Below are 25,436 nucleotides of genomic sequence, written 5' to 3'. Positions count from 1 at the left end.
AACTCGAACGCTTAATAAAGTTAGTATGCGTACAAAAAAAAAAAGAAGGGAAATACAGCATAGCTGAGACTTTTACTCATTCAGAAAGTGAAAATGGTATATTGGTTTTAAACATGATTCGACTTGGCATACATTAAATATGAAATACAATCATATAGGGAATTACTTTTTATATAAATGCACTTTCTTAGTGACAAATTGAAAAATTTATATTACAGTTTTAAAGAATAGGAACTGAAAACTTCATTAGGATCTCTTAAGACTTACCCCAACTTATTTCAATATCTTTAGATCGTAAGCAATGCAATGTATTGAGCAGTCAGAAATGCTCATCAACAGAATTCTTTCTAGCGATTTTCGCCCACATACTTAATCAGGCTCTCGCTGTCTACAGGGTATACAGCATTCCAAGTGGCAGCAGGTCGAAAGGTCCATCGGCATTTCGTAGTCTCCATAATTAGTCTTTAAGTTGATTTCGCGCTTCGCAGCGACGCACAAAGCCCAAGCGGATAAGACCAAAACAATATCAATTCAGCGTGTAAATCGCTGTCAGGACTTAAGTTTCAACTTTTGAGCTGGCATTAAAAACAGAGACAGAGGGAGCAAAACAGAGAGAGAGAGAGAGAGAGAGAGATAGGGACAGACAGAGTAAATGAGATAACAAGTAAGAGTATTAACTACTTAAAGCAAAGCCAAACAATTTTCATCAATATTCAATGCGGTTCAATGCGACGTGTGAGTGTGTGTGTGTGTTTTCTGTCAGCGATTGCCACATGAAATGTTTTTCTTTTGCTTTGTCCACATCTAGAGCTTATGTCCGGAGTGGGCCATGATTAATGAACTAGATAAATGATATGAGACCAAAACTAAGAGCAACCGATACAAAGAGAGCCAGAAATTGATAGAGAGAGAGAGAGATACACAGAGAGGGAGAGCACAAGAAGAAAAAAAGCTCACTTCCTTATCTTATCAAGCATTTCAATGCAACACACCTGAGCGGAACACAACATGACTAACTGCCGCACTCACTCGGGCGGCGAATCGAATGGAATGAGTGCCAGATGAATGTTCAGCATATGTTCAACTGAATGGCGGCTAATGTTAGGGAAATTTATTGACAAACTAACCGGCGACTCGAGAGATGCCCAAAGAATGACGTCACGGACGTAAACAATATGAAAGTATAAACAAAGAAATTGAAAAGGTAAGCAAAAATGGGAAGTAAAATCATATAAAATATACAAATGATAATGAAAATGCAAATGATAATAATTATTATAATGAAAATAATCACAGTAAAAATAAAAATAATTGAAAATGAAAATAATAATGATGTGAGTTACAAGAAAAGTATAAGAAAAGATATTAACGATAAGAGGAGAATAAGTCTCATATGCATAATAATGAAAATAATCATAATAATAATGGAAGTAATGTGCATAATAATGAGAATCGCTTGAATAATGCAGTAAATAATAATGGTAATAAAAAGGGTAATAACACATCTCATAGCAATGTAGACAATGAGGATTATGATATAAATGGCCTAACAATATTGATGATGCCAATGATAATGAGATAATATTTTGTTGATTGTAATTACATGTATTAGTAAGATTATGGATAATTGTAAAGCAATGTTAATGACAATAATACCTATAATGCTAATCAAAATGATATTCATAGATGTAGGGATAATGTTATTAATATAAATAGTATTACTAATGCTAATAGTCATTATTATGGACAGCATAAATATTTTTAATAAATCTATATATTCCACATAAAACTCTCACTAAACCTGGTCTACATCTATCTATCTGCCTCTACCTCTCTATGTCTCTCTCTCTCACTCTCTCTCTCTCTCTCTCTCTCTCTCTCTCTCTCTGCCAGTCTAATATTGGACTTTTCATTATTAAAAATAGCACTAATTAACTAGTTCACACCTATGCACTTATATTATTTATGGGCAAACGCAACATTCATTACTGTCGCTCTGCATTCCTATTGGGCTTTCAGCGATTTGCCGCTGGCTCCACTGCAAAGTCGTAGAGCTTTCCACGCGATAAGATAAAGCTCTTATCTCTTATCTGTATCGACTGGCAGTGAGTGTCGCAGCAAACGAATTCAATAGCCAACTGTTGGCAGTAGTTCGGTCAAACGCAAACCCTCCATGACGAAGCCGCTAACGTTGACAATGACGAAGAGATCGCACTTTGCTCTCAGTTGGATAGCGATCTGCGTGCTGCTGCTAGTAAGCTCCAGCCAGAGCGAACTCATCGATGCCAACGATGAGGATGTGGATCGCTTTTGTTACCCGGCCGCATACAAGAACAGTCGCCTGAGCTGCGAGTGCAGCAATGTGAGTGCCTCGCCCTGGGGCATGCGGGCGCTGCACATCGATTGCAGCTACAAGGACTTCCAGGCCGAGGATCTGACGGCGCTGCTGCCGCTCTACATTGACACGTTGGATCTGTCCTGGAACAAGCTGAATCGTGCGCCCGCCTTCAACAGCGATAGCCTGCGCATGCTCAACCTGATGCACAACAACATCAGCACCATCTCCGCCATCAATTTCGCTCGCATCGTCAGCCTGAAGGAGCTTTATCTGGGCTGGAACAGCATCCAGCTGCTGGAGCCGCAGGCCTTTGCCGGCTTGCCCCATCTGCAGGTCCTGAACTTGGCTCACAACAATCTGCACACGCTGCCCGCCCAAATCTTTGCCCCACTGCTGGTGCTCCAGACACTGGAACTCTCGTGGAACAGGCAACTCAACCAGACCAATGGACTGGAGCTCTATGGCACCTATGGCATCAATCCCAAGCTGAACGCACTGCGTCTGGATGCCTGCGGCTTGAGTGAACTGAAGCTGCCGATCGATGCGCCTCTGCGTGAGCTGTCGCTGCGTCGCAATCTCTTCGTGCGAGTGCCCAGCCAGCTGCCCAGGCAACTGGAGCGCCTGGATATCAGCGAGAATCTGCTGGAGAAGCTGCTGCCGGTGGATGCGGCCAATCTTAGCCAGCTGCAGCAGCTCTATGTGGAGGATATGCCGCAGCTGGAGGGCATCGCCGCCCACGCATTCGCTCAGCTGCATCAGGTGCAGTCCATGAGCTTCCAGAACTGTCGTCGCCTCAGCTGGCTGGACGGAGAAGCCTTCATTCCGGCCGAGGGCAACGTGACGTTGCCGCCGTTACGCACGCTCAGTTTTCGTGGTACTATGTTGCGCAATTTTAATGTCAGCCTGTCACCGGTTTTTGGTAAACTTACCCAGCTGGATCTCAATGGTGTGCCGCTTCACTGCGACTGCCAGCTAGTCTGGCTCAAGGATCTGGCCATCCAGACGAACGGACGCTGCCTGCGCCCGGCCAGAATCCGGGGCATGCTCGTCTCCTCGGTGCGTCGCGACGAGTTCAGCTGCGAGAGATGGCCCAGATGGGCATACGGCTTGATTATACTCGCTCTCATCGCCCTCTGTGCCGCGGGCGTCTATCTAATTGTGATGGGACTGCGACCGCATCGAGGTGTCACCATGCGCCGCAAAGTGGGCGCCGGCAGTCCCTATGCTCGAGTCACCATCGAACCCAATCGCCAGGAGAACTTTCACTGAACAAGAAACAACAAGCACATCTACTTTCAGTCTAGACTAAGCCCCTGACTAATCTAACTTAAGTCTGTGTTACAATTTTTCTATAAACATATATAAAACTTAATTATATTTATGTTTGCTTTTACGTATTACTGTTTATAGAAACAGGTGTTTAATCATTGATAGCTGCACGGGCTGTTCTAGAAGTTTGCAGAAGTGACGATCACTACACACTTTCTTTGACAGTTGACGACTATGTTAATTAACAGCGCTGGGCTGTTGTGCTCAAAGGCTATCAAGCAATGAAGCTATGTTAACTAACAGCAGTAGGTCTTAAAACTATGTATTGTATTAACAGAATTACTATAACTCGATGACTATGTTAAGTAACAGAGCTGACTAACCAATATCATAACAAGCTTATGGCCTGTTATGTTAAATAACAGCAACTATGCTATTGTTACTAACAATATGAATTATCCTTTGGGAACAATGTTAAACAACAGCACTAATTGCCGTTAATATATATCACATTTTACTATGTTAACTAACTAAAATTTACAAACAAAATTTACTGTTATCACCAAAACTTGTGTCATTCATTATTATTGTACAAAATAAATATTACGATAAATTAGATTTTAAGTTTGAATATTTTTATATGTAAAAATCATGTTATAACCAAATTTATTGTATAAAACAATTATTAATATACACTATTAAATATTTTTTAAATGTATACAATTAATTTTGCTAATAACATGATTTATACATATAAAAATATACAAACTTAAAATCAAACTTATCGTAATATTTATTTTGATTACTTAGAGTTAAAATTCTCTCAAACTTTGCTGACCACCCTCTATAAATATATAAAAACTAGCTTATCTATGCCATAGACTTATCGAAGCAGCCGATGAGTGTTGGCTATTTGATAATGATTATGAGTTATTTGATTCTGAGTTCCTAAAGTAAACAATATGGTAAACTTTAGGAGTGCAAAGAGCGAAATGAAAAAAAAAAGAGAATAAAAAGCTCAATTTTTTTTTTTTTTTATTATAATGTAAAAATATTGATCGCAATACCAAAATATCTAATAATAATAGAAGTGTATGTATACAGAGACATTTTATTATTATAAAATATAAAATTATAATACTTATTGTGGGATAGAATTCCAGTAAAAATTATATTAATTTTGAAGAAACCTTTTAGATCCAACTCAAATCCAATTCAGTTGTAAACAACAGAGTATGTTAATTAAGTTAACATATTGTTTATAACAACTTCAGGAGTACACCGTATGACGGTCTCTGAATCTGCCTCTAATATCATTCTCCTCAGTAGTATAGCAAATGGAATTATTGCCAAATAGCTGTGGACCAAATCAATTCAATTATATGCATAAATAGAATCGAATTCAGCTGGAATAGCTTTAATATGAGCTAAGACTATGTCGAGTCGATATCTGTTACTGTTGCTGTTTGGTTGTGCTGGGATCCTTGGCTATGCCAATGCCAGAAAATGCATGCTAAAGGAGCCACTCACATACGAAGAGGCCGACTACTGCACGGAATCGCAACCGCACTTGGGCTGCAATCATAATCAGGTGAATCAGATCAGGTTTAACGAGCTAAATAATAACAAGCTGCTTGGCTTTACAGGAATTCGCCGCACATTGCCAAGCGACAGCCAGGCTGCTCGAGATTAAACCGGAATTGTCGAAAGCAATCGTGAGGCAAATGAATGTCTATCGTAATATCGTGGCAAAGGGCGGACTTCCCAACCTGCCGGCAGCTGGGCGTATGAATAAACTGGGCTGGGATGAATCTTTGGCCAAATTGGCTGGTCTGGCGGCAATGCGTTGCGTCCTCGATCCGATCAAGAGAAGTTTCACAGCCACGCACGCCTCGAAGCCGGGCTACACGGCGATCCTTACCAAATATCCCACAAGCCAGAAACAGACTGTTCACCAAATAATGTACTCGCATCTAAAGACATTTTACAATCAGCACATTCATATAACTCCGACGAGTCTCCTGTCGGGCGAAGGGCGAAATGGGTGAGAATGATACAGAGCTAATTTGAATTCATATGCGATTTGAATTTACATTTCTGAATTTCATATTTTTGCCAGTCGGGATGTTTCACATTTCCTGCAGCTCATAACCGGCATGAACTCTCGCGTCGGCTGTGGCATTGCGATCTTCCACGAAAAGGAATGGACAGTCCAGTTGATGATCTGCCTTTATGGCTGCAACAAGCACCCGAATACTTTCACATATTCTATAGGACAGACACCCAAAATTTCCTGCGATTGCCCCGACACCGATCAAGAATTCAAAAACCTTTGCCCATATAACGTTGTTGAAGAGGATTGCGGTCTATTAAATGAAGAAGGTATAACCACAACGCCTAAGCCAAAGCCCGCTCTCGACATTATAGAATATTTCTAGAATTGATCACTTGTAGAGCGGCTTATTGGTTCCGTGTAGAATTTCAATCTAGGTTGTCACATATTAGATCAGGCAATTCATGTACATAAATCCAATCAAATAAAACAAAAATAAGAAAAACATTTTAATTCTCTACAATTTGTAATCGATAATAAAAAAAGGGGAAGTAGTTATCGATCTTTAACCTAAAAAAATCTAGATCTCTAATTCTTAATCTTTTTCAAACATACCAAAGGACGGACAGGAAGACTGACGGACAGACGAACAGGGATAAATCGACTCAGCTCGTCGCCCTGATCAAGTATATATACACTTTATGGGATTTTCCACGCCTTCTTCTGCCTGTTACATACATTTAACTAAGCCAGTATAACCTAATTTCCCATTTTCAATGAGTTCAATGGGTATAAAAACTAAAGAATTTGAATACCTCAACTTTTATCACAGTTGTTGTGGCGCCATCTATTGTTCAATGCGTTTTTTTTTTTCAATCTTTAAACTATACAACTTGGTCTTTAACTATAAGTAAATATTATTTAGATTTTTATTCAATTATAAGTATTTGAGTGTATTTCTTATTATATTCTTTATTATTATTCATAAATAAAACGAATTTAATTTTCTGCGCAATTGTAATTGAATATTCATTTGATATTTATGCTCGAATTTAATTTGGCTTTGATGGCTTTTATGATGAATGTTGTATATGTGTTGCTTGTTGACTATGAAGTGTTTTTATCGATCGCCATTAATTGCGTAACTGGCATACAGCATTAATAATTGAGGCACTCATTATTGTCATCGACATTTATTTATTCGCATTCCCAAGTGTTTGGATGGCTCATAAATCTTTCCAGCCACATTCTCCAACCTCTCTCTTAGTCTCACTCAGGACTTCAGTCTGTATGTCTGTCTGTCTGTCTGTCTGTCGGTCCACTTTTGTATTTATGGCCAAGAGTATTAAAAACTTTATTATTATTAATATTGCGTTTCGAATCGCGCACAATTGACTGAACAACTCTGACCCAACAAATTGTATTTGTTTACAGACCTCGCCTGAGTGCGATTCCTGAATTCAATTCAATTGATTCCCACATGCCGGCAGCCAAATATTTGTTAATCTCTGCAACTGCAGCTGCGTTTTCATTTGCAATCGGAGCATGCCACGCATTGAAAACAAAATATTATATTACATTTTTTTCATTTTAAATATTTCAAAAATAAAAATGAAATTGCAGTGAAAATATTTGTACTTCAATTAAATGCAAACTACATATTTACAAAAAGATGATAAAAATGTAGTGATAATATTTGTACTTGAATGAAAACCCGTTTCAAGCACTTTAATAAATTATTTAAAATTAATTATAAAAAAATGATAAAAAAAAATTATAATATCGTTTTAATTAAGGGTTGTTCTTAGTTAAAAAAAAAAAAAAAAAAAAAAAAAAAAAAAATTTATAATGAATTTAAATGTATTTTTTTTTTTTTTTTTTTTTAACTAAGAACAAACATAAACTAAAACGATATTATAACTTATGAATTTTTAATTTAATACGCCTCTACATGACGGATCAGATATATCATTTTTTTATTTCAGGGTATACACCAGTATTAATTTTAAATTTCCAGTCATACAGACAGACAGACAAACAGTCCTTTGACTTAATTAAATTTAATCTTTTAGGTTCTTAAACTAACAAGACTTTCCCATTGAATGAAAATTGTCTAAAATGTAACTTTAACTAAGAAATAAATCAAGCAACTTTTCATAGCAAATATTCCTAACGACTTCCGTAGGAATATACTCGAAATATACTTACGTTGGTACATATATACATATATATAAACATCATTTCGTCTTTCGACAGGGTTATTTGCTAATTATTTGCTAATTAAATTAACGCCAAATAGCATTAAAATTCTTGAATTTAATTAAAATTCACGTCTTAAAGCTAAGACGTTACGTTGCTGTTGTTGTTGTTGTTTTCGTTGTTGTTTTTGTTTGCTGCTTAAGGCTATGGGACTTAACTATAAGTAAATTTAGTGAGAGCTCTGTTGCCATTCCAATTGATGGATATCTAGACGAGCGTCGAGAGAGTGGAACGCGCATTGTTGTTGGTAAAACAATTGACATTTTAAATGTCAATTTTGATGCGTTTTTAAACCAAACACAATTCAAACTGAGCGCAAACTTCAACGACAGTTTTTACGACTGAAGACTGCCTGTCTGTCCCTGTGTATGTGTGAGTGTGTGTGTGTGACACAGTGCCTCAGCCTATTGCGTGTGCGTGTTTGTGTGTGTGTGGGTGTACGTTCGTGTGAGCATAAGCAGCCCTGGTTGTTTACTCCGAAACGGGCACAGTTTACAAGCAGAGCGTACAGTGGCACAAAATGGAGAAACTGATTAAAAATTTGCTTAAAGATTATATACGTATATAGGGTATAAAAGCAAGGAGATAAAAATATATATAATGGGAATATTACATTTTACATTTTATTGGAAATTATATATAAAAAAAAAATAATAATAATAATCAAAATATATGCAATGAAAATGTTAAATTTTATGAACAAAACTTTATTGAAAATCATACAAAAAAAAAAAATAATAATAATAATAATAAATATTATATATATAATGAAAATGTTTCATTTTACAGGGTATATAAGCAAATTTTGAATATATAAAGTAAACCATTTTTGTTTTTTATTTTAATTGTATTTTACAGGGTATACAAAAATTAATTTTCGAATACTCCACAATAAACAGTTAATTTCATATGATTAGCGCCCAATTAAATGAATAACATAATATCATTTTACAGGGTATTGGTAAATAAATCTTATATCATTAGTCTGCCTATTTCTTTTTAGCAATATTATCAATGGCTATATGGCCTACACTTGGCCCAACTAACCTAATACCCTGCCCACATATCAAGTGGCCTCTCTTTGCGATTCTCACAGGGCATGCGCAGGGCTAGGCTGTGCCAGTGCCCCAGTGCCACGAGTTGCATGCACCGAAACGAGACGCGTGACTCCGAAAAACTGTAAAGGAAGAATGTTGGCAGCAGCAGGAGCAGCAGGAACAGCAGCAGCAGCAGCAGCTGGGAGCAGCATCACATTCAGATTCATAATTTGCCACAATCAGTTGAAGGCAGCACGCCAAAGGCAACGCACGCTAACTCTTACGTCTCGCTTTACGTTACTAACGGTATATTACGTTTCGACAGTGCTTACGCTTTCGTGTTCGTTTGTGGGTGTGCGCGTGTGTGTGTCCGTGTGCATGTGCGTGTGTGTAAGGTAAACGCATTAGCCATTAGGCGAGCGTGGTTAGCTTTAGGCCACGTTAATTGCGCACCTATCCCTTACACCCAAATACCCCCCACCCCCGGCTCTGCTGCCCACACAATTAGCCAGACAATGAATTGGCTGTAAAGCCGCTTAGTGTATTATTCATCTATAAATTATTATCACTTAATGCCAATTGACAGCTGAGCCAGCATAAATAATATATTACAAAAAAATCATATTTTTGGGCTCAAAGTAAAAATAAATATAAAAATCCAGTTTTGCAGTGCTCCACAGCTCTGGCAGGATCTTATCGTCAGCCTCGGGACGAAAAAAAAAAAAAAGAAGCAATAAGAGACAATTCCCTGAAGTCGCTTGCTGGGGGATTCCCATTTGGGGAACTCTTGTCAGTCCGTTTCAATTTATCAGCAAAAATATCTTGAAAAACATCCAGCCGAACATTATTAAAAATATCTGCAAAAAGATTTAAGCCTTTAGTGGCTTGTTTTACAAACTCTGATTTTTCTGCTTAAGTGAATGATTAGCTATAAACTAAGCGTTTGAATTCATATTTTTTAATATTTAAATAGTCTATTTTTAAATATTTAACGAACAATATACGACATACAATATATGACATAAGAAGAATTGTTTTGAATAGTATACTTAATGAACCTTAAAAAGTTCTTAAGAAACAATAAAAATTCAGTTGATTAAATACAACTTTTTTAAAAACTTAAAAATCATTTATACATATTTTGTTAATTTGTGGAGATTTTTTTCTGAAAGAAATAAAAATCATAAAATGTCGGTTTTCAATTATTTAATTATATGAGAACCTGAAAATTTGTGTTCAACATTATATTGTAATAAACTGAAATCGAAGAATATTTGATTAAAATGTACTAATTCAGCATTATAAAAAAAAATTAATTACTTTGAATATTATTTCTTGTGATTAAAATTGAGTTAAAAAATAAATAAATAAAAAAAAACTTAAATATTATAATAAAAAATAATTTATTTTTTTATTTTTACATTACAATTTTAATAAAATATATTTTTAAAAAACTTTTTTTATTCATACAATTATAGATATGTATATAGAAACTTTCCTTAAATATCCGTAGATGGACACCATATAGCGTATAGAGAATTTTAATTTTCTATATAATAATTATTTATTAGATAAAAGTTTTGATAAAAATATGAGCAGGTTATGTTCAACGTCTATTTAAGTTTCGTTACTTTCCGTAATTCCTTGTGATATATCCCATAAACTAGCTTAAAGAAGAGTTTATATTAAGATATCAGATAAATCAGCTTTTATTCAAATGCAGTCAAGCAGTAAATATGCATTTGTTTTTGAATAACAGTATATAATAGACTTGGACCGATTTAAATAGGGCATTACTGCCCTACTGTATATATGTATATACAGTTAGTCACATTGTATGCAAGTTTTTTGCTTTGTTTTTTGCCTTTGCAGTCTGTTGGGCGCGATTCACGTTTTAATATTATCCCTGTCTGCGTCTCTATCGTCACAAATCTCTGCTCTTGCTGTTGCCACTCCTACTCTTACTCATCCAGCTGCTTGTTGAGGTCCTTGGCGACTGACGGGCAGCTTTGATGTTGTTGCTGTGGAGCTTAGCCTCAATGCCAAGAGCGTGTGTATATATTGACAATGTGGCCAGGCTGATACAATGTACACACACTCGCACACACACACACTCACACACATAGCTGTCTGCCTGCCTGATTATCTGTGCCAAAAAAATAACAACCAAAATATAAGACAGCAACAAAATTGGCGCTGCGGCGCGAGGCTAAAGTCAAATCGAGCTGCCAGCCAGATCCGATTCTATCTCCAACTGCGGACTCCGAGCCAAAGTCATGTTTATATAATGGCGCGCAGAGCAACTATTAACTGCCTGCGAGTCGCTGGCTGCGTGCTGTTCCGGCTTCGTTTTCCCCCTTTCCCTCTTCCCTACTCCATACTCTTTTTTTTCCCACTCTCTCAGTGTGTTTGTTATTTATTGTAATGCCGCAACAGTCATAACACGCCCCCTTTTATATACAGCCCTCGGCCCACAGCCCACAGCCCACAGCCCACAGCAGTTTCCATCTTGGAGCAACCGCAGCTGCCATTAGATTTAATAAAGCAGCAACTGGAAAAGGAGTCAGACGATATCAGTTAGTTGCTCAGTTACGTCCGTAATTATCTAACTGTCTGTCAGAGATGAGCAACTCTTGGCCTGCCTTGACCCACCTCCGTTGCTTATCCACTCAAATGACACCAGCTGAAAATGTCACTTGTCGCTTGAATTCCACTTGGGTGAAATGGTATTCAAATTTAAGACAGCTTGAGAATCTTTGAGATTTGTGAGTGAGATGTTTGAAAGCTATAATAGGTTAAGACTTCTTATTTAATCAGAATATATAAATATAATGCTTAAAGGTTTGACAAACCCTCTAGATATTCATCTTGTAAAACGACATCCTAATATTTTAGCTGTCAAAATTATTTCATAGCAGCAATAGAATATATGAAAGTTTCCCAGAATTAATCCAAAAGCTTCGAATAGCGGAAAGTGAAAAAAGAAGTTTTAGTTTTAACGAATCGATTTGAAGATTGGCAAGATGTATTAGGATAACTAAAGAAAGTACTTTAGAAAACTGATTAGCTTTAATATGTAGTAGATGATATTTAAGATAAGCTTCTTAAAGCTTATCAAAACTGAGATATTGGCCTGACTGAACATGATGATATTTAAGATACCTTAAGAAGCTTATCAAAACCGAGATATTAGGCTGACTGAATATAAAAGCTCATTAAAGCTCACACGATTACACGCTTTGAAAAAGATTAATACACGCTTTTTAAAAGCTTTTATATATTAATATGAAAGCTCTACTTGTCTAGCATGTGTTAAAATACGATTTGATTAAAAAAATCCTATAAATAAAAAAACTCCAGACATCAACCCAAGCAGCTAGCTAAGCTCATTAAAACTTCATTGTATATAAAGAGAACTTAATGCAATCTAGGCGCTTAAGCTCAAGGCACACCTAGCTAACTTTCAACTTAACTACAGGTAGTTAAGCTTCTTCCTCTTCTACTGCTGCTGCTACTACATAGCTGGATTAATCCAATTAGGCTAAGCTAAATGACAATAGATCTTCATTAGCAGCTGGCACAAATGCGCCTAATGAAAACTGCATAAAAAGAATCGCGTAGAATTTACGCCGTTAAACCAAAATGAGAATTGAGCTCAGCTGTCGCATAGATGTTCATTATGCTTATTATCACACCTGTATTGCCCTCTCTCTCTCCCTCACACACACGCACACGCACAGCAATTGTCAAGCAAATTTGGTCCAGTTCCAATGCAAAGCGAGAAGCGATAAGCAAAAGACAGTCAAAACCAGCTAAAGGAGCTGTCGCTGCAAAGAAGAGCAAGGACAGCCGTAAAACGACGACAACAACAACAACAATAACAACAACAACAACAACGACGACGACGTCAACGTCGAGGACGAGCACGAGGACATTAACTTCATTTACGTCTCGCCACAGTTGAAATAAACGACTTTACGACACTGGCGGATTTGCTAAAAAGTAAGTTGAGCCACGCCCCCGAGCCATGACAGCCGCCCCTTGGCAATCGCCAAATGGCACTTGGCCAAGCGATTTCTTTGCCGCATTTCTTACATTCTTGTTGCTTTTTTTTTTCTTTTTTTATACCTTTACTTTTACTTGCTTTCACCTGCCACAGGCTGCTGTTCATTAACGGCAGTTGTAGGTGGGCTGGGCGGCTTGCTGAATGATGTTAAAAAGCAACGCCAGCTGCCAGCAGCAACAACAACAACAACAACAACTTGAAACGAAGTCTACTCAGCGACTTCCGGAACGCGACGCCATTCACGTTGACCGTTGCGTCGGATGTGCTCAGAGTTTAGGTGTGCGTGTGTGTGTGTGTGTGTGTAGATGCGTGGGTATTTGACTTTGAGTTCGAGTTGAGCGAATTCCACAAATTCGCTTTGTTGTTGGCCATAAATGCTTGACATTATTGCAATTTGCTGTGCGTTAGCCAAACTATGCAGCTTACAATTTCTTCATTCTCTTTCTTTTTCTTCTCTTTATTGTCCTCCTTTGCTGTTGGCAGATGCAAAGAAAAACTGAACAAACTCAATTAACAAGTCATGCTGAAGTCAAGAGATTGAAATCGAACTAGTTTACAGATTATTTAGCCATTGATAAGCTGATTATAACTAACTGATTGAGCGTGTAACTAGTTGATAATAGTTTCAGCAATTGATTCAATGTTCAATGATGATTTGTCAAAGATATATTGAATATTTTATTTATTGACAGATTTAATGTCTTCCCATTAAACATAATACAGGAATTTCAATGAAGCGTGCATATTTAAATATCAACCAATTAGTATCAACAAATTTTACGCATCATAAAATTGCAATAGAAATTTTGATAAATACCTTTTTTATTTTATTTACAAATTAAGGAAATTATTAGTACTTTTTCTCTATATTCCCTAATTTGAAATTGGGAAATTGGCTTTTAACATAAAGGAATTAAGAATTTAAAAATTCCCAGTTTAAGCCTCAACATCCATATGAAGGGAATTTTGCCATCTAGTTGACTTATCTATCAAAACTCCCACTATTTCCATTCATTCTCTTATGGGATTTTATATTCTCTCATTTTTATATCCAACCAGAGCATAGTTATTAAACTCCAATTTTATGGCCATCAACTGTTTTGGTTTCGCTCTGCACGCTTCAATCCCGCTGTTTGGCCATGCACCGTTACTCATGCGCTCGCCCGCAGTGCTGATAACACAACAAAAAACCAAAAGCGAAAAAAATAGAACACTTTGTTGGCATTTGCGTTGCATACTTTGCGGCTGCGCTGTAAGCGAAACCGAATGCACAAAATGCATTTTAGCCCGTTCGCCTGGCAAATTGCCGCGGGCACACACAAATCACGCAACACCCGCACAGCACACGCACACACACATACTTACAACACATAGCAGCAGCAGCTGATGCATAAACATGCGGGGCAACAACTACTACTACAGCTCCTGCTGCTCCTGCTCCCACTCCTGCTCCTGCTGCTCCTGTGGCTGCTACTCTTGCGGCATTTGGCATTAAAGCAGCTTTGGGCTGCGCAAAATAGAAATATTAAAAGCTGCTACCTGTCTGCCACATGCCACATGCCACATGCGCGCACCGTCACTGTGTGACCATGCAACCGACAACAAACATGTCACACAAATATGTGCCACATTCCACCTATCTCCACCTGCCACCCACCCAACTCTCTCACCTCATATAATCGCCATCCCCCTCCCTCATGTTTGCCCCAAAAGGATTTACGCTATGCAACAGCAGCGCTTTTTATGTTATGACAATGACAATGCCACACACATACACCCACACACACATAGAGACAGACTCAAATTTATGCTAGGCCTGGCTCAATGTGCATTAGACAATAACAATTATGCCCTGTAGTCAACGAAATTTGTATGTCCAGAGTATTCATGCTAATATGCCTAGAACTCCATGGACTACATAAAGGTTCTGGAGAGCCACACTGTGCATGCTGTAAGGTTTCATGATTTCTGACTGGGGAATTCAAATTATTTTCTATATTATATAGAATTATATTTTAGAATAATTCGTAATCACCAAATATTTTATTATATTTAGTATTATATTGAATTATATTATATGATTATATATTTATATATATTTAAAGAGAGTACTGCACTGCCAAGCTCTTATACAAATGAATCAGTCAAGAATGCCCATTTCTTATAAAAAAGAATCAGGACTGTCAAGCTCTTATAAAATAAGAACCAATCGTGAAATTCTTATACAAATGAATCAGTCAGCACTGTCAAGCTCTTATACAAATGAGCCAGTTAGGACTGTCAAGCTCTTATACAAATGAATTAGTCAGGACTGCCAAGCTCTTATAAACAAGATCCAGTCATAAGCTTCAAATAGAAATGAACCAGTTATGACTGTCAAGTTCATATAGAGACGAACCAGTCAGGAATGTCCAGCTCTTATAAAAAATAAAGCCCAACTGAATAGGCAGATTATATAGACTAATATTTATATAAAATAGATATAATTTTTTATAAGACTTTTTACTGTATGATTGTACAATAGACTTAAACACCTCTTGAAAATTATAACTGAAAAATCTAATAGAAATAAAAATCATACCATTAACCTATATCAAATTCCAGTAACTAGCTACAGTCATTGCCTACATACCCAATATATAGACTGTTTTACCTCTTTCTTCTCTTTCTCTTCTTTCCCACCTCCAACACAAACGAGCATAACAGGGAAACCACAATCCAGACTCTGAAGCTGCAGTAGCAAAAATTTCTTGTCAACTTGCGGACGGGCAACATTTGAAATGTGTTTGCATTAAATAGAAGCCACGGCAAAAATAAAATTATGTTGATTTTATTTGAAGCGCGCACAGCTCGAGACGAGACGAAACAAGTCGAGTTGAGTTGAGTTGAGTTGAAAAAAAGAAGGAATTACATATATATATTTAATATACGTACTTGTTTATGGCAACTTGTAAAGAAACTTATGCTTCAAGGATGCTTCAAATTATGTTGCTCCTTCAACAGTGCTTTCTTCAAAAGTATATACAAATATATATACATACATACATATATGTATATATGTTATATTTGCCTGCTTGTAGTTTGCTTGAATGTGCAACTTTAAGAGCGCCCACGCTCACACACCTACATATATACATACATTTATTTTATATGTATGTAATAAGGCGGCAACAATCTGAGGAAGTAGTAGAAACAGCGGCAGAACAAGCTGTAAGATTTTCAAGCCAAATAAAACGCTTAAAGCATTGCATACAAAAAAGAAATCAAAGACACACACACGCACACACACACATCTACACACACATCCACCTACACATACGCAATCAAAACAAAGCAAAACAATATATTTTCTCATAAATGAAAAGTGAGGCGATTGTTAGAGCTGAGCGTGAGGCAAACAAAATATTGCTAGCGATGGGAATTTAATAAAGGGAAATTCCAATGAACTTGCCTATTTAAAAAAAACTATAGCTAATATTATGAAATAGGCATGAGCACACATAAGAATATGCATACGAGGGCTGCTCAAAATATATACGAAATATCTTAATGTTATATTATTATTATTATCCTATTATTATTGATATATTATTATAGTTTTATACATTTGAATGCTAGTTTTTCCCAATGCTCGGCAGACTTTAAATAATCTTTTTTTGTTATTTTGTGCAGCTTCGGTCTCGGCGTCGTATTTATCTCCTCAATCGTAACGTAGCGTCGTCCTTTCATCGAACAGGGGAATGTGACAAAGCGCTGCTTGGGGAGATTCTCCATCGTTTTCGATGGCTGCCGCATTGTTAGGGTCTTGTTTTTGGATAACAATTTTAAAGGGATTTTTTGCTCCATTCTATCTTTTTGCAATTTGGAAATTACGTCGAAGCTCATAAGCTCATAAGCTGGAGAATATAAGTAAGGGATACGGGAATAAAAATAATATCACAGGAAAATCAAAATGATTTTAGACAACATTTGTGGTACTTTGTGTGAAGCCCTGGAATTGTGCATATTATAAATTTTTTCAATAGTTAGATGTATATACATATATTTAACCTTTTACCTTCTCAATATTTTTTAAATAATCAAAACATTTCAAACTATCCAACTATTTTTATAATTTCTCATAATATTTATGGAAAATGTTATACATAGCTACTGAGTTATTGTTTTTGAGCAAACCTGTAATATTAATAATAAATTTAAAAGATTTCTATTTACTTTTTGAATCATAGTCTTCATGAATATAGTGCTGCGCTTGATCTATATAAAGTTCTTTAATTATCATCAATATCTTCATTTCTACTTTCATCTCAACTTTCCAATGCTAGTAAACTAAATACAATCAATATATAGTTAATATATACTGTTGCCACATATGATATGCATATAAACTATTTTCATGCGGGCTTATTTGGCATGCATAAGCCACACACATATATATATATGCACATATTTATAGCAGATATATATATATTGCTATAATATATATTGTGTTCATGCCATTCACAATTTAAGCTATTGATCACACGCTCACTCATATTTGCAGCAGCACGCCCCAAATAGCAACCACACACACACACACACACTTACACACTTACATATAAATATATATATTTTTATATATATATAGTAAAATGTTATCACATCGTGTTTATCGCAAAATGCCACGCATAAGGACAATGGCAGCGCGGCACGGGCTAAAGGACGCGCTCGCAGGATTTTGGCGACAATTCCCATTGTGGCCAAAAAATTGTTAAAGTCAAGCGAGCAGTCACCGTCCCTCGCTCTCATTCACTATCTATCCCGCTCTCTCTCTCTCTCCCTTTCTGTCTCACGCTTTCTCTTATTGTTATTGTTGTTGTTGCTATGATGACGCCGTTTTGGCTGTTATTATGCTTGGCATTATCATTGTATCGTCCTCGCCCTCTCCTAGCTGCTGTCCCTCTCCCCCCCTCCCTCCTCTCCCTTTTCGTCTGCCACAGCTGACTTTGGCAATTTTTATTGTCCAAATTCTTGTTCTGTTTTGCGTTCTCATTGGGTAGAAGGAGAGTATATTGGTTGTTCTGCCATATGTGTGTAGCTAGAGGCATTGGAATTGGTCCAAGGTAGGAAAATGGGTTGGAGGATTGAGGCATGACAAATGGAGTAAGACTTTATCTCTTGCGGCTGCACAGTTGACCAAGATTCGTGGATCTAAATGTTATTGATCTCTCCACAAAGCATATGAAGATGTTACTGGGAGTAAAGGAAGTCGCGTAATAACTATATTTCCCAGAGAGCCTTTCAAATTAATCCTAAGCCTTCTCTAAGAACTATTTAAGGAATCTATCGAATTTCCCTTTCAATATATGTATTTCCTTGTACTTCAAACTAAATCAAGTTCCGTAACCAAATGCTTATGGATCTCTCTGGTAAGAAGAAGAATGCGTTTCAATTGGATATATCCATCATAGCTTTCATATTTGACTCTTCTCACTATAGTCAACAAACCTAAATATGAATAGGTATATCTAAGAATGAAATTCAAGCTTCTTCCTTCTCAGATAAACATCGAGAGGCTACCTATATATACCTCTTCACACTTAGATTCCTTGACGATCCCCCCACACTTTTTCACCCTTCAGCTTTCTCGCACCACAAACGCGCATTATGCCGTCGGCTATGCTCAACTGCAATTTGCTTCGTTCTTTTTTCTTCTCGCTCGTCACTCTTAGACTTTAAGGGTTGCAGGATATGCTTGGCGTCTGTCGGTCGCGGCGCCAAAGTTTTTGCTCTGCTGCTTTTTTATGACCTCTGTGAGCTAGAAGACGTTCCCCTCGCTGGCTGCGCTAGGCTGATGCGACTGCTGCTGCTTCAGCTGCCGCTGCTGCTGCTGCTGCTGCTGCTAGCCAGAATTGATTGATAAGCTTTTTGTAAACAGTGTCGCGTTTTGTTGCTTAGATTTGCACAGATTACGCATACGACGCGTTGACGGCATCTCTGAAAGTTAAACAAGTGAGAGGAGTAGGAGTACTCTAATCGGAATTGTTTAACGAGGGAATACCCTTAATACCCGAGTCGAGCTGATATGTCAAGTATCCCAAATTTTTAACGAGTTGTAAGCGAAGAGGTAGCCTAAAAATGGAGCATTCTATATGGTTTACTTGTGGTATAATCTATCTGTCTACAATATATGATGACCTAAGAACTTGGAATATACTCTGATGAATAAATTTTAAAAATGAATTTGAATAAATTAGACATTTTTACAAGCTATCGATTATTTGAAGAAAATTCTATCTAGTCTATAAGAGAAGTTACGTGTCAAGGCATAAAGGAGACAGAGGAATGGGTAGATGTACAAAAGGATAGATAGATAAGACGGAGGGACAGACAAATGAAATTACAAGGAATGGGCAAGTGAACGAAAAAATAGTTAGACGGACGGACCTTGGAATAGACTTAAGAAGATAAGAGGCTGGAGCGATGGATGGAAACACATATAGACAGAGGCACAGGCAGTGAAAGGTCTAGCAGAAGGAGCGATAGATAGACAACCAAACAAATGGAATGGGCAAGGTATTGCATATAACTGCATTGACTCTGCCTCACATCTTGACATTCCACTTCAGAAAACCAATATACCCGATGCAAATCACTTTCAATTGGGCTCAAATGGGCATAAAAAGTAGCCCAGACTTTTGAGTTATCCTTGCAGCAGCTGCAAGTCTCTGACAAGGATATTAACATACTTCAGCCATAAAAACAACAAACAGCAAAACAACAACTGCAAAAGCTGAGCAATAAAAAAATATACAAAACAAGAAGAAGAAGAACAACAACAACAACAAATTGTGCCACTAATTTGAGCCACGTTGAAAGTTTTATGAACCACCGGACCAAAGTTAAATATGCGGCTAATTACGTATGTTACATTGTATGTGTATGTGTGTGTGTGTGTATGCGTGTGTGTGTGTGTTGCTGTTGGTGTGTGTACAAGCTAATTGCATTTTTTATCGCACCATACGACTCTTTAATGACCCAGCGCACTTGACCTCCAGTGAAAACATCGTCCAGGCGGCTAACTGAACGGCAAGTCCAATAAATCAAGCTGTGCAAGTTTATGAATTTTACGATTTTAACGAGCCCTTCAAGCAAACAAAATTATCTTAACTTCAGCAATAACAGAGAAAGAGAAAAAACAGGGAAGTAAAATGTAAAATTAAAAAAAAAAAAACGAAATGTTTTCCTACACTTCGATGGCTTACGAAAGTTTCACGGCGAAGTGAAACGCTTAAGAAATGCTAAAGGACGAATGGGAAGTCTGCTTTTGTGAAAAGAACATTGAAACTAGTTGCCAAAGTTCTTAGTCATGCTCTCAGCTTACCGCTAATAATACTAATAGATAGACATGATGATCCTAAGCTTTTCCTATGAGAAAATGTATGAATAATAATTTATAATAAAACATTAAAGATCAAACACTATGGATAGACGATTAGGAATATAAAAATTAATAAATTCAATAAATACTGAAAAAATAAAAAATATATCCATAACATCTAATCAATGTATTATACAGCATAATAAATTAAAATTATTATGAAGTATTCTAAAATTCCTTTAATATTACTAAAGGGAGTAGAGCAGTCTAAACCCAGTATTCATGCAAATTTATCGACAGCAATCGATAACGCACACACCTGCAGCACAGCACTAAAATCAGCGCAATATATCGCTCGTACTGCTCGTTTAAGGCGTCAAAGTTCATGTCAGCATATTAAATATTTTATAGACGTGAATCAGTTTATGTTTTTTAAGTTTGCTACATCCACATTTTGCAGCTCTCTTCTTCTTCTTCTTCTGCTGCTGCCTTTTTGTCAAGCTGTTGGAAGCGCATTTTTTACGCGGTTTATGACACAAGTGAAATATAATTCATATTGTAACGAAAAAAAAAAAAAAAGAACAGCAGGAGCAGAAAAAAAATCCAAAAATTTTAATGCCGCCTGAAAAATAACGTCCAATAAATAATCCTTAATGTGCCTTTGTGTCCCATGTCCTGCGCGAACAACATGACTATGTGTGTGTAGGAGTGCACGTGTGTGTGTGTGTGTGTGAACCATACCTCAAAGTTCAGCTCTTCCTCTTCTTCTCGGCCACCTCCATACATTATTTTGTGCTGGTTTTGGTGGCCCGCGTGTGATTTCGCTTTACACGTCTCTTGTTCTCTGTGGCGGCTTTTATGTGATTGTTGTAGTTGTTGTTGTTGTAACCACAGTCGCCCAGTCGCCGTGTATATAGTACATATATAGCTCTTGTCAAGTCGTGACACTGTTATGACTTGCCTTGTCGCCGCATGCCACCAACCATGTGAAACAATTGCCACGCCAAATTTGTCAGCTTTTCATCGCGCGAACAACAACAGAAGGAAAATCAAAAGAGAGAAAAAATATATGTATACATATATATAATAAATTGCTCGATTTTCCGGTTATATTTGTTTTTAATATATATTTTTGCATAATTTCATGCATGACTAGCTTTGAAAGCACATTAAGGCCTGTAGCACACTTAATGGGTTCGAGATTTCAGCTCAACACATTTTTGATGGATGATTTTCGAGAGGATTAACAGTGGCCTTTAAAAGCACATGCAAACTTAGCGTGAGGTAATATCATATTAAAGGTTGCATGAAATTAACTTTGTAAGCAGCTTATAGCTTCAATCCTACATGAAGGTCAGCAAGCTTGGATTAAGCAGCTTAAAGCTTAAATTCAGATTTTTAAAGTGCTTGAAATTCAAATGAGCTTTACAAACCAACTTAAAGTTGAAATATTTTATATGCAGTTGTCCTGCGAGCACTGACAAGCTTCTAGAGAGCATTAATTGGTTAGAGTTGATATAAATATAAAAAAAATACACAACTTAAAGCTTTAAGTCACTCACTAAACGATCGTTCATTGCTTCAAAGCTTTAATGAAAAATTCAAGCTTGTTAAGCAACAAAAATGAACTAAAATAACTTTATGGATAGCTTAAAGCACTTATTTGATCAAACAATGAGCTTTACAAGAATGTATCAATCAATTAAAACAAACAATTTTATTTATTTTTTATGGCCTACTATTAAGCTTACTTAGCCAAACTAAAAATTTCAGGCAAACTTTTGTGCGAGAAGTATTTTCAACGAAGCTCACTTCAAGCTTCAGGCTTTTGCTCAGTTGTATTCATTAATGCTGTTCAGTTAGATTTTTTTCTGGGCTCGAAGCGACACCAGAAAAGCTCACGTGGCTCCATGCGAAAGCCCTCGATGCTGGCCATCATGTCGCGCACAGTGCGCTCGGCGGGCAGCAGGCGGAAGCGTAGCACCATTTGATAAATGAGCGATTTGACCTCCATCAATGCCATCCGATTGCCAATGCAGCTGCGTGGACCCACACCAAAGGGCAGATAAGTATTGGGTCGTATCTCATGCTTGTGCTCCTCATCAAAGCGTTCGGGACGAAACTGTTCCGGCTCCTCGAAATTATCCGGATCGTAGTGGAGCGCTACAATGGGTATATGAACCAGATCACCTTTGCTCAGTTTCAAGATCGATTCGCCCGTCTCATCTTTCAGCTCAAAGTCCGTCGAGCACATGCGATCGATGACCACTGCGGGCGGCCATTTGCGCAACGATTCTGAGATGATGCAATCCAAATACTTCATGCCCATAAGGCTATCGTAGTCCAATGGCTTGCCCGCCAGCTGCTGCTCCACAGCCAGAATTTCCTCGTAGAGTTGTTGCTGCACGTCCGGATTCATGAGCAGCTCGTATGCGGTAAAGCTCAGGCAGGAGGAAACGGTCTCAAAGCCAGCAGAAAAGAAGAGCAGGCATTGTGCCAAGAGATCCTCATCATTGAACTCAGCGGCCGACTTATCCTGATCCGATTCCTGTACCTGTTCCAGCTGCTGTTGCTGCTGCTCCTTGAAGACTTGCTGCGCCTCCATCAGCTGTTGAATCATATCGGGACGCACAATGTGCTGCTCCCTGCGCTGCTCCATGGCGCCAAAGACCAAACGCTTAAAGTACGCCACATTGTTCAGGTCCATAACGGGCACGCGCAGAGCCTGAAGAATGAGAATGAGAGAGAGAGTGAATATAACTTATAGATCACTCAAAGATCTTTCCCTTACCTTCATTATCTTTGGCATTACAATGTAGAGAAAGACTTTGATGCCGCCCCAGAAGCTAAATTGTAATAGCCGCTGTCCGAATGTGAAGAATTCGTTCTGTTCATTCACAAAGCTGTTCACCTGCACCCCGAAGGCCGTCGAGGCAATCACATCGTTCGTATAGCGTGTGAAGAATTCCTTGAGCTCCAGTTCAATGCCCTGATCCTCGCTAGCCTGTAGCTTACGTTCCACATACTGAACGGCTTCCACATTGCAGATGTTAATCAGCTCAAACATGAGACGAATCTTGACACCTGTGAAGGCAGGTGTCAGCGTCTTGCGCATCTCTTTCCAGCGTCGATCGCGCAGCGATAACAACGATCTGGACATTACAGAAATATCGCCAGTGTCGTGCTCATCGCCAATGGCCTGACGATGATTGGCAAATACATCAAAATGCTTGATGCACACCTGGCGTATTAATTCAGCATCCGCTAGGTAGTAGAGTGGCTCTCTCAGATTGTATACGCCGTAAACCTTGTGGTGCTTCAATCGCTGATGCAGCTGAATGCTGTGCCTCACATGCGAATCGCTTCCGAGCATTACGCTCAGCGGCACATTGCCAAAGAACGGCAGTGGGCGCTCATGGGCCACGCCTCGGCGCTTGAAGTATGCAAAGCTGGATACGGACCATTTGTAGAATAGCGCGCCAAGAAATGTCAGCACAAAAAACAGCTCGACGAGCGCCATTAGAGGATGAATCAAGCAGCGGATGTGAAGTCGAAATGCGCGGAATACAATTACCAAAACACTTTGCGTCTTGCTCAGCCGCCCGCTGAAACGCCACTAAACGCTCAACGTAACCGCTGCTGAGACGTACGCTCAAACCGGCAATTTATGTGATTGTGTGGGTGACGAGAGCGTAAGGAACGAAAAGAGCGACGCAATGGGAGTTTATGTGTGCGTGTCAGCGAGCGTTGCAGCGGCAGCGTGAGTCAAAGAGCGAAGCAACGCGAGCAGTTAAAAAACAACCGAACAACACTAAAAATAGAAAGAGCGTAGCAACGCGAGCACGTGATGAGTGAACGACGGAGAGAGAGGAGAAGGAGCGAGACGAGTGCTAACAATACAAGGGCAAAGTAACTCACAAAATTAGCAGCAAGTAACAAAATTTGTTTGTAGCGCATAAATAACCAAAAATAAATTGTTTAAACTGTAAATTATAAAGATTTGATAGTTAATCAATAAGACCTCAATGTCAATCAATCAAAGTGGCATATTTACATATATATATATAATGTATAAAAATATTATAGATTTATTTATTATATTTATTTTATTTATTTAATCGAGTATCAAGCTTATAAATCAGAGGATTAAGTAAAACAGGTGTATATGAATATAAGCTTATTGCGCAAGTATAAGAGATCAAACGCAGTCGACTCTCTTAAATACCATGAACCTCTGTATGTTTGTGTTGTGAGTAAGAGAGTTGAGGTGGGAGTCAAACGCTGAACAGCGCTAAGCAAATAACAAAACAGATAATTAAGACACGTTATATATGAGTGTAAGTGAGAAGGCATGAAGAGATGAGTGTAGCATTGCATAGGTATATACTGCCAACACTCTCACACATTTGCATTAGGAGTAATGCAACTTAAATTCTCTTAGGGAAATTATTATTTAACTCATAAGAGTTTCTCTTTCGTATTAATATATCAATTTAGCTGCTCTTTATTAATAATTATTAATGTTATTAACAAATTGAATTTATATAAAATCTTCAGTTTATCAGAAATCAAATTCACTTATTTCCAAATTAAATCCAATTCTACCTGATTCTGCGAAAAATATAATAAAATAGATTTAGAAATAAGCCCTATTTAAGCAAATCAGTCTGAGGATTATTCTCTTGTAATATGTAATAAATGTAAAATACTAAAACAATAAGTTTCACTCGCTTCACACTCGCCCCATTGCGAGCCTTCATCATAAGTAAAACATTTTAATCTTCATTCCTTATTCTCTGATGGCTTAAATATAACTCAATTTCAGAGCATTTCATTAGAAATGTGTTTTGAATTTGAAAATGGCATTTGCTAAGCTGACAGCTTTCCATATAAATCCATTTTGCAGTTGATGTCAAAGGAGGAGAATTACCACAAATTATGAAAATCGTCTGCAGCTGACAGACTTCATTTTGAAAGCAATACAAATTAATCTGTTGTTCTGGGTGGTAAATCTAATATTCAGCATGTGTGGCTTATGCTGATGCTTATGCTCG

General features: G+C 37.7%; 4 protein-coding genes and 1 long non-coding RNA gene across 7 annotated transcripts in view; 3 read left to right on the top strand and 2 right to left on the bottom strand.

Moving 5' to 3' along the window:
- The first annotated feature begins 2,125 nt into the window (after positions 1-2,125).
- LOC6578650 (leucine-rich repeat neuronal protein 2) lies at positions 2,126-3,731 on the top strand. Its single transcript, XM_002004522.4, has one exon. It carries the CDS (start codon positions 2,174-2,176, stop codon positions 3,605-3,607), a length of 1,434 nt encoding a protein of 477 aa, XP_002004558.2. The 5' UTR covers positions 2,126-2,173; the 3' UTR covers positions 3,608-3,731.
- A 1,289-nt stretch (positions 3,732-5,020) lies between these two features.
- Positions 5,021-6,167, top strand: LOC6578649 (venom allergen 5). Its single transcript, XM_002004521.4, has 3 exons — positions 5,021-5,198; positions 5,254-5,651; positions 5,727-6,167. The coding sequence occupies exons 1-3, from the start codon at positions 5,043-5,045 to the stop codon at positions 6,043-6,045; spliced, it is 873 nt and encodes a 290-aa protein (XP_002004557.1). The 5' UTR covers positions 5,021-5,042; the 3' UTR covers positions 6,046-6,167.
- A 3,004-nt stretch (positions 6,168-9,171) lies between these two features.
- LOC6578647 (probable serine/threonine-protein kinase DDB_G0267686) overlaps positions 9,172-25,436 on the top strand; it is a 41,374-nt gene continuing 25,109 nt past the window's right edge. For 2 of the 3 annotated variants that reach the window (XM_032729982.2, XM_032729983.2), the window contains exons 1-2: positions 9,187-9,351; positions 12,697-12,958. The gene's annotated coding sequence lies outside the window, so the exon portion shown is untranslated. Of the gene's footprint in view, positions 9,352-12,696; positions 12,959-25,436 lie in introns of all 3 variants that reach the window. The other variant, XM_032729985.2, reaches the window with a different exon arrangement.
- Positions 16,569-17,187, bottom strand: LOC122757679. Its single transcript, XR_006357794.1, has 2 exons — positions 17,080-17,187; positions 16,569-16,918 (listed from the first exon to the last, which is right to left on the bottom strand). It is a non-coding gene; the product is annotated as an uncharacterized LOC122757679 (long non-coding RNA).
- LOC6578648 (cytochrome P450 9c1) lies at positions 22,075-23,996 on the bottom strand. Its single transcript, XM_002004520.4, has 2 exons — positions 23,174-23,996; positions 22,075-23,107 (listed from the first exon to the last, which is right to left on the bottom strand). The coding sequence occupies exons 1-2, from the start codon at positions 23,900-23,902 to the stop codon at positions 22,238-22,240; spliced, it is 1,599 nt and encodes a 532-aa protein (XP_002004556.1). The 5' UTR covers positions 23,903-23,996; the 3' UTR covers positions 22,075-22,237.

Source organism: Drosophila mojavensis, unplaced genomic scaffold (assembly GCF_018153725.1).
Source record: "Drosophila mojavensis isolate 15081-1352.22 unplaced genomic scaffold, ASM1815372v1 contig_80, whole genome shotgun sequence".
Taxonomy (NCBI): Eukaryota; Metazoa; Arthropoda; class Insecta; order Diptera; family Drosophilidae; genus Drosophila; species Drosophila mojavensis.
This window is presented reverse-complemented; position numbering and strand designations above follow the sequence as displayed.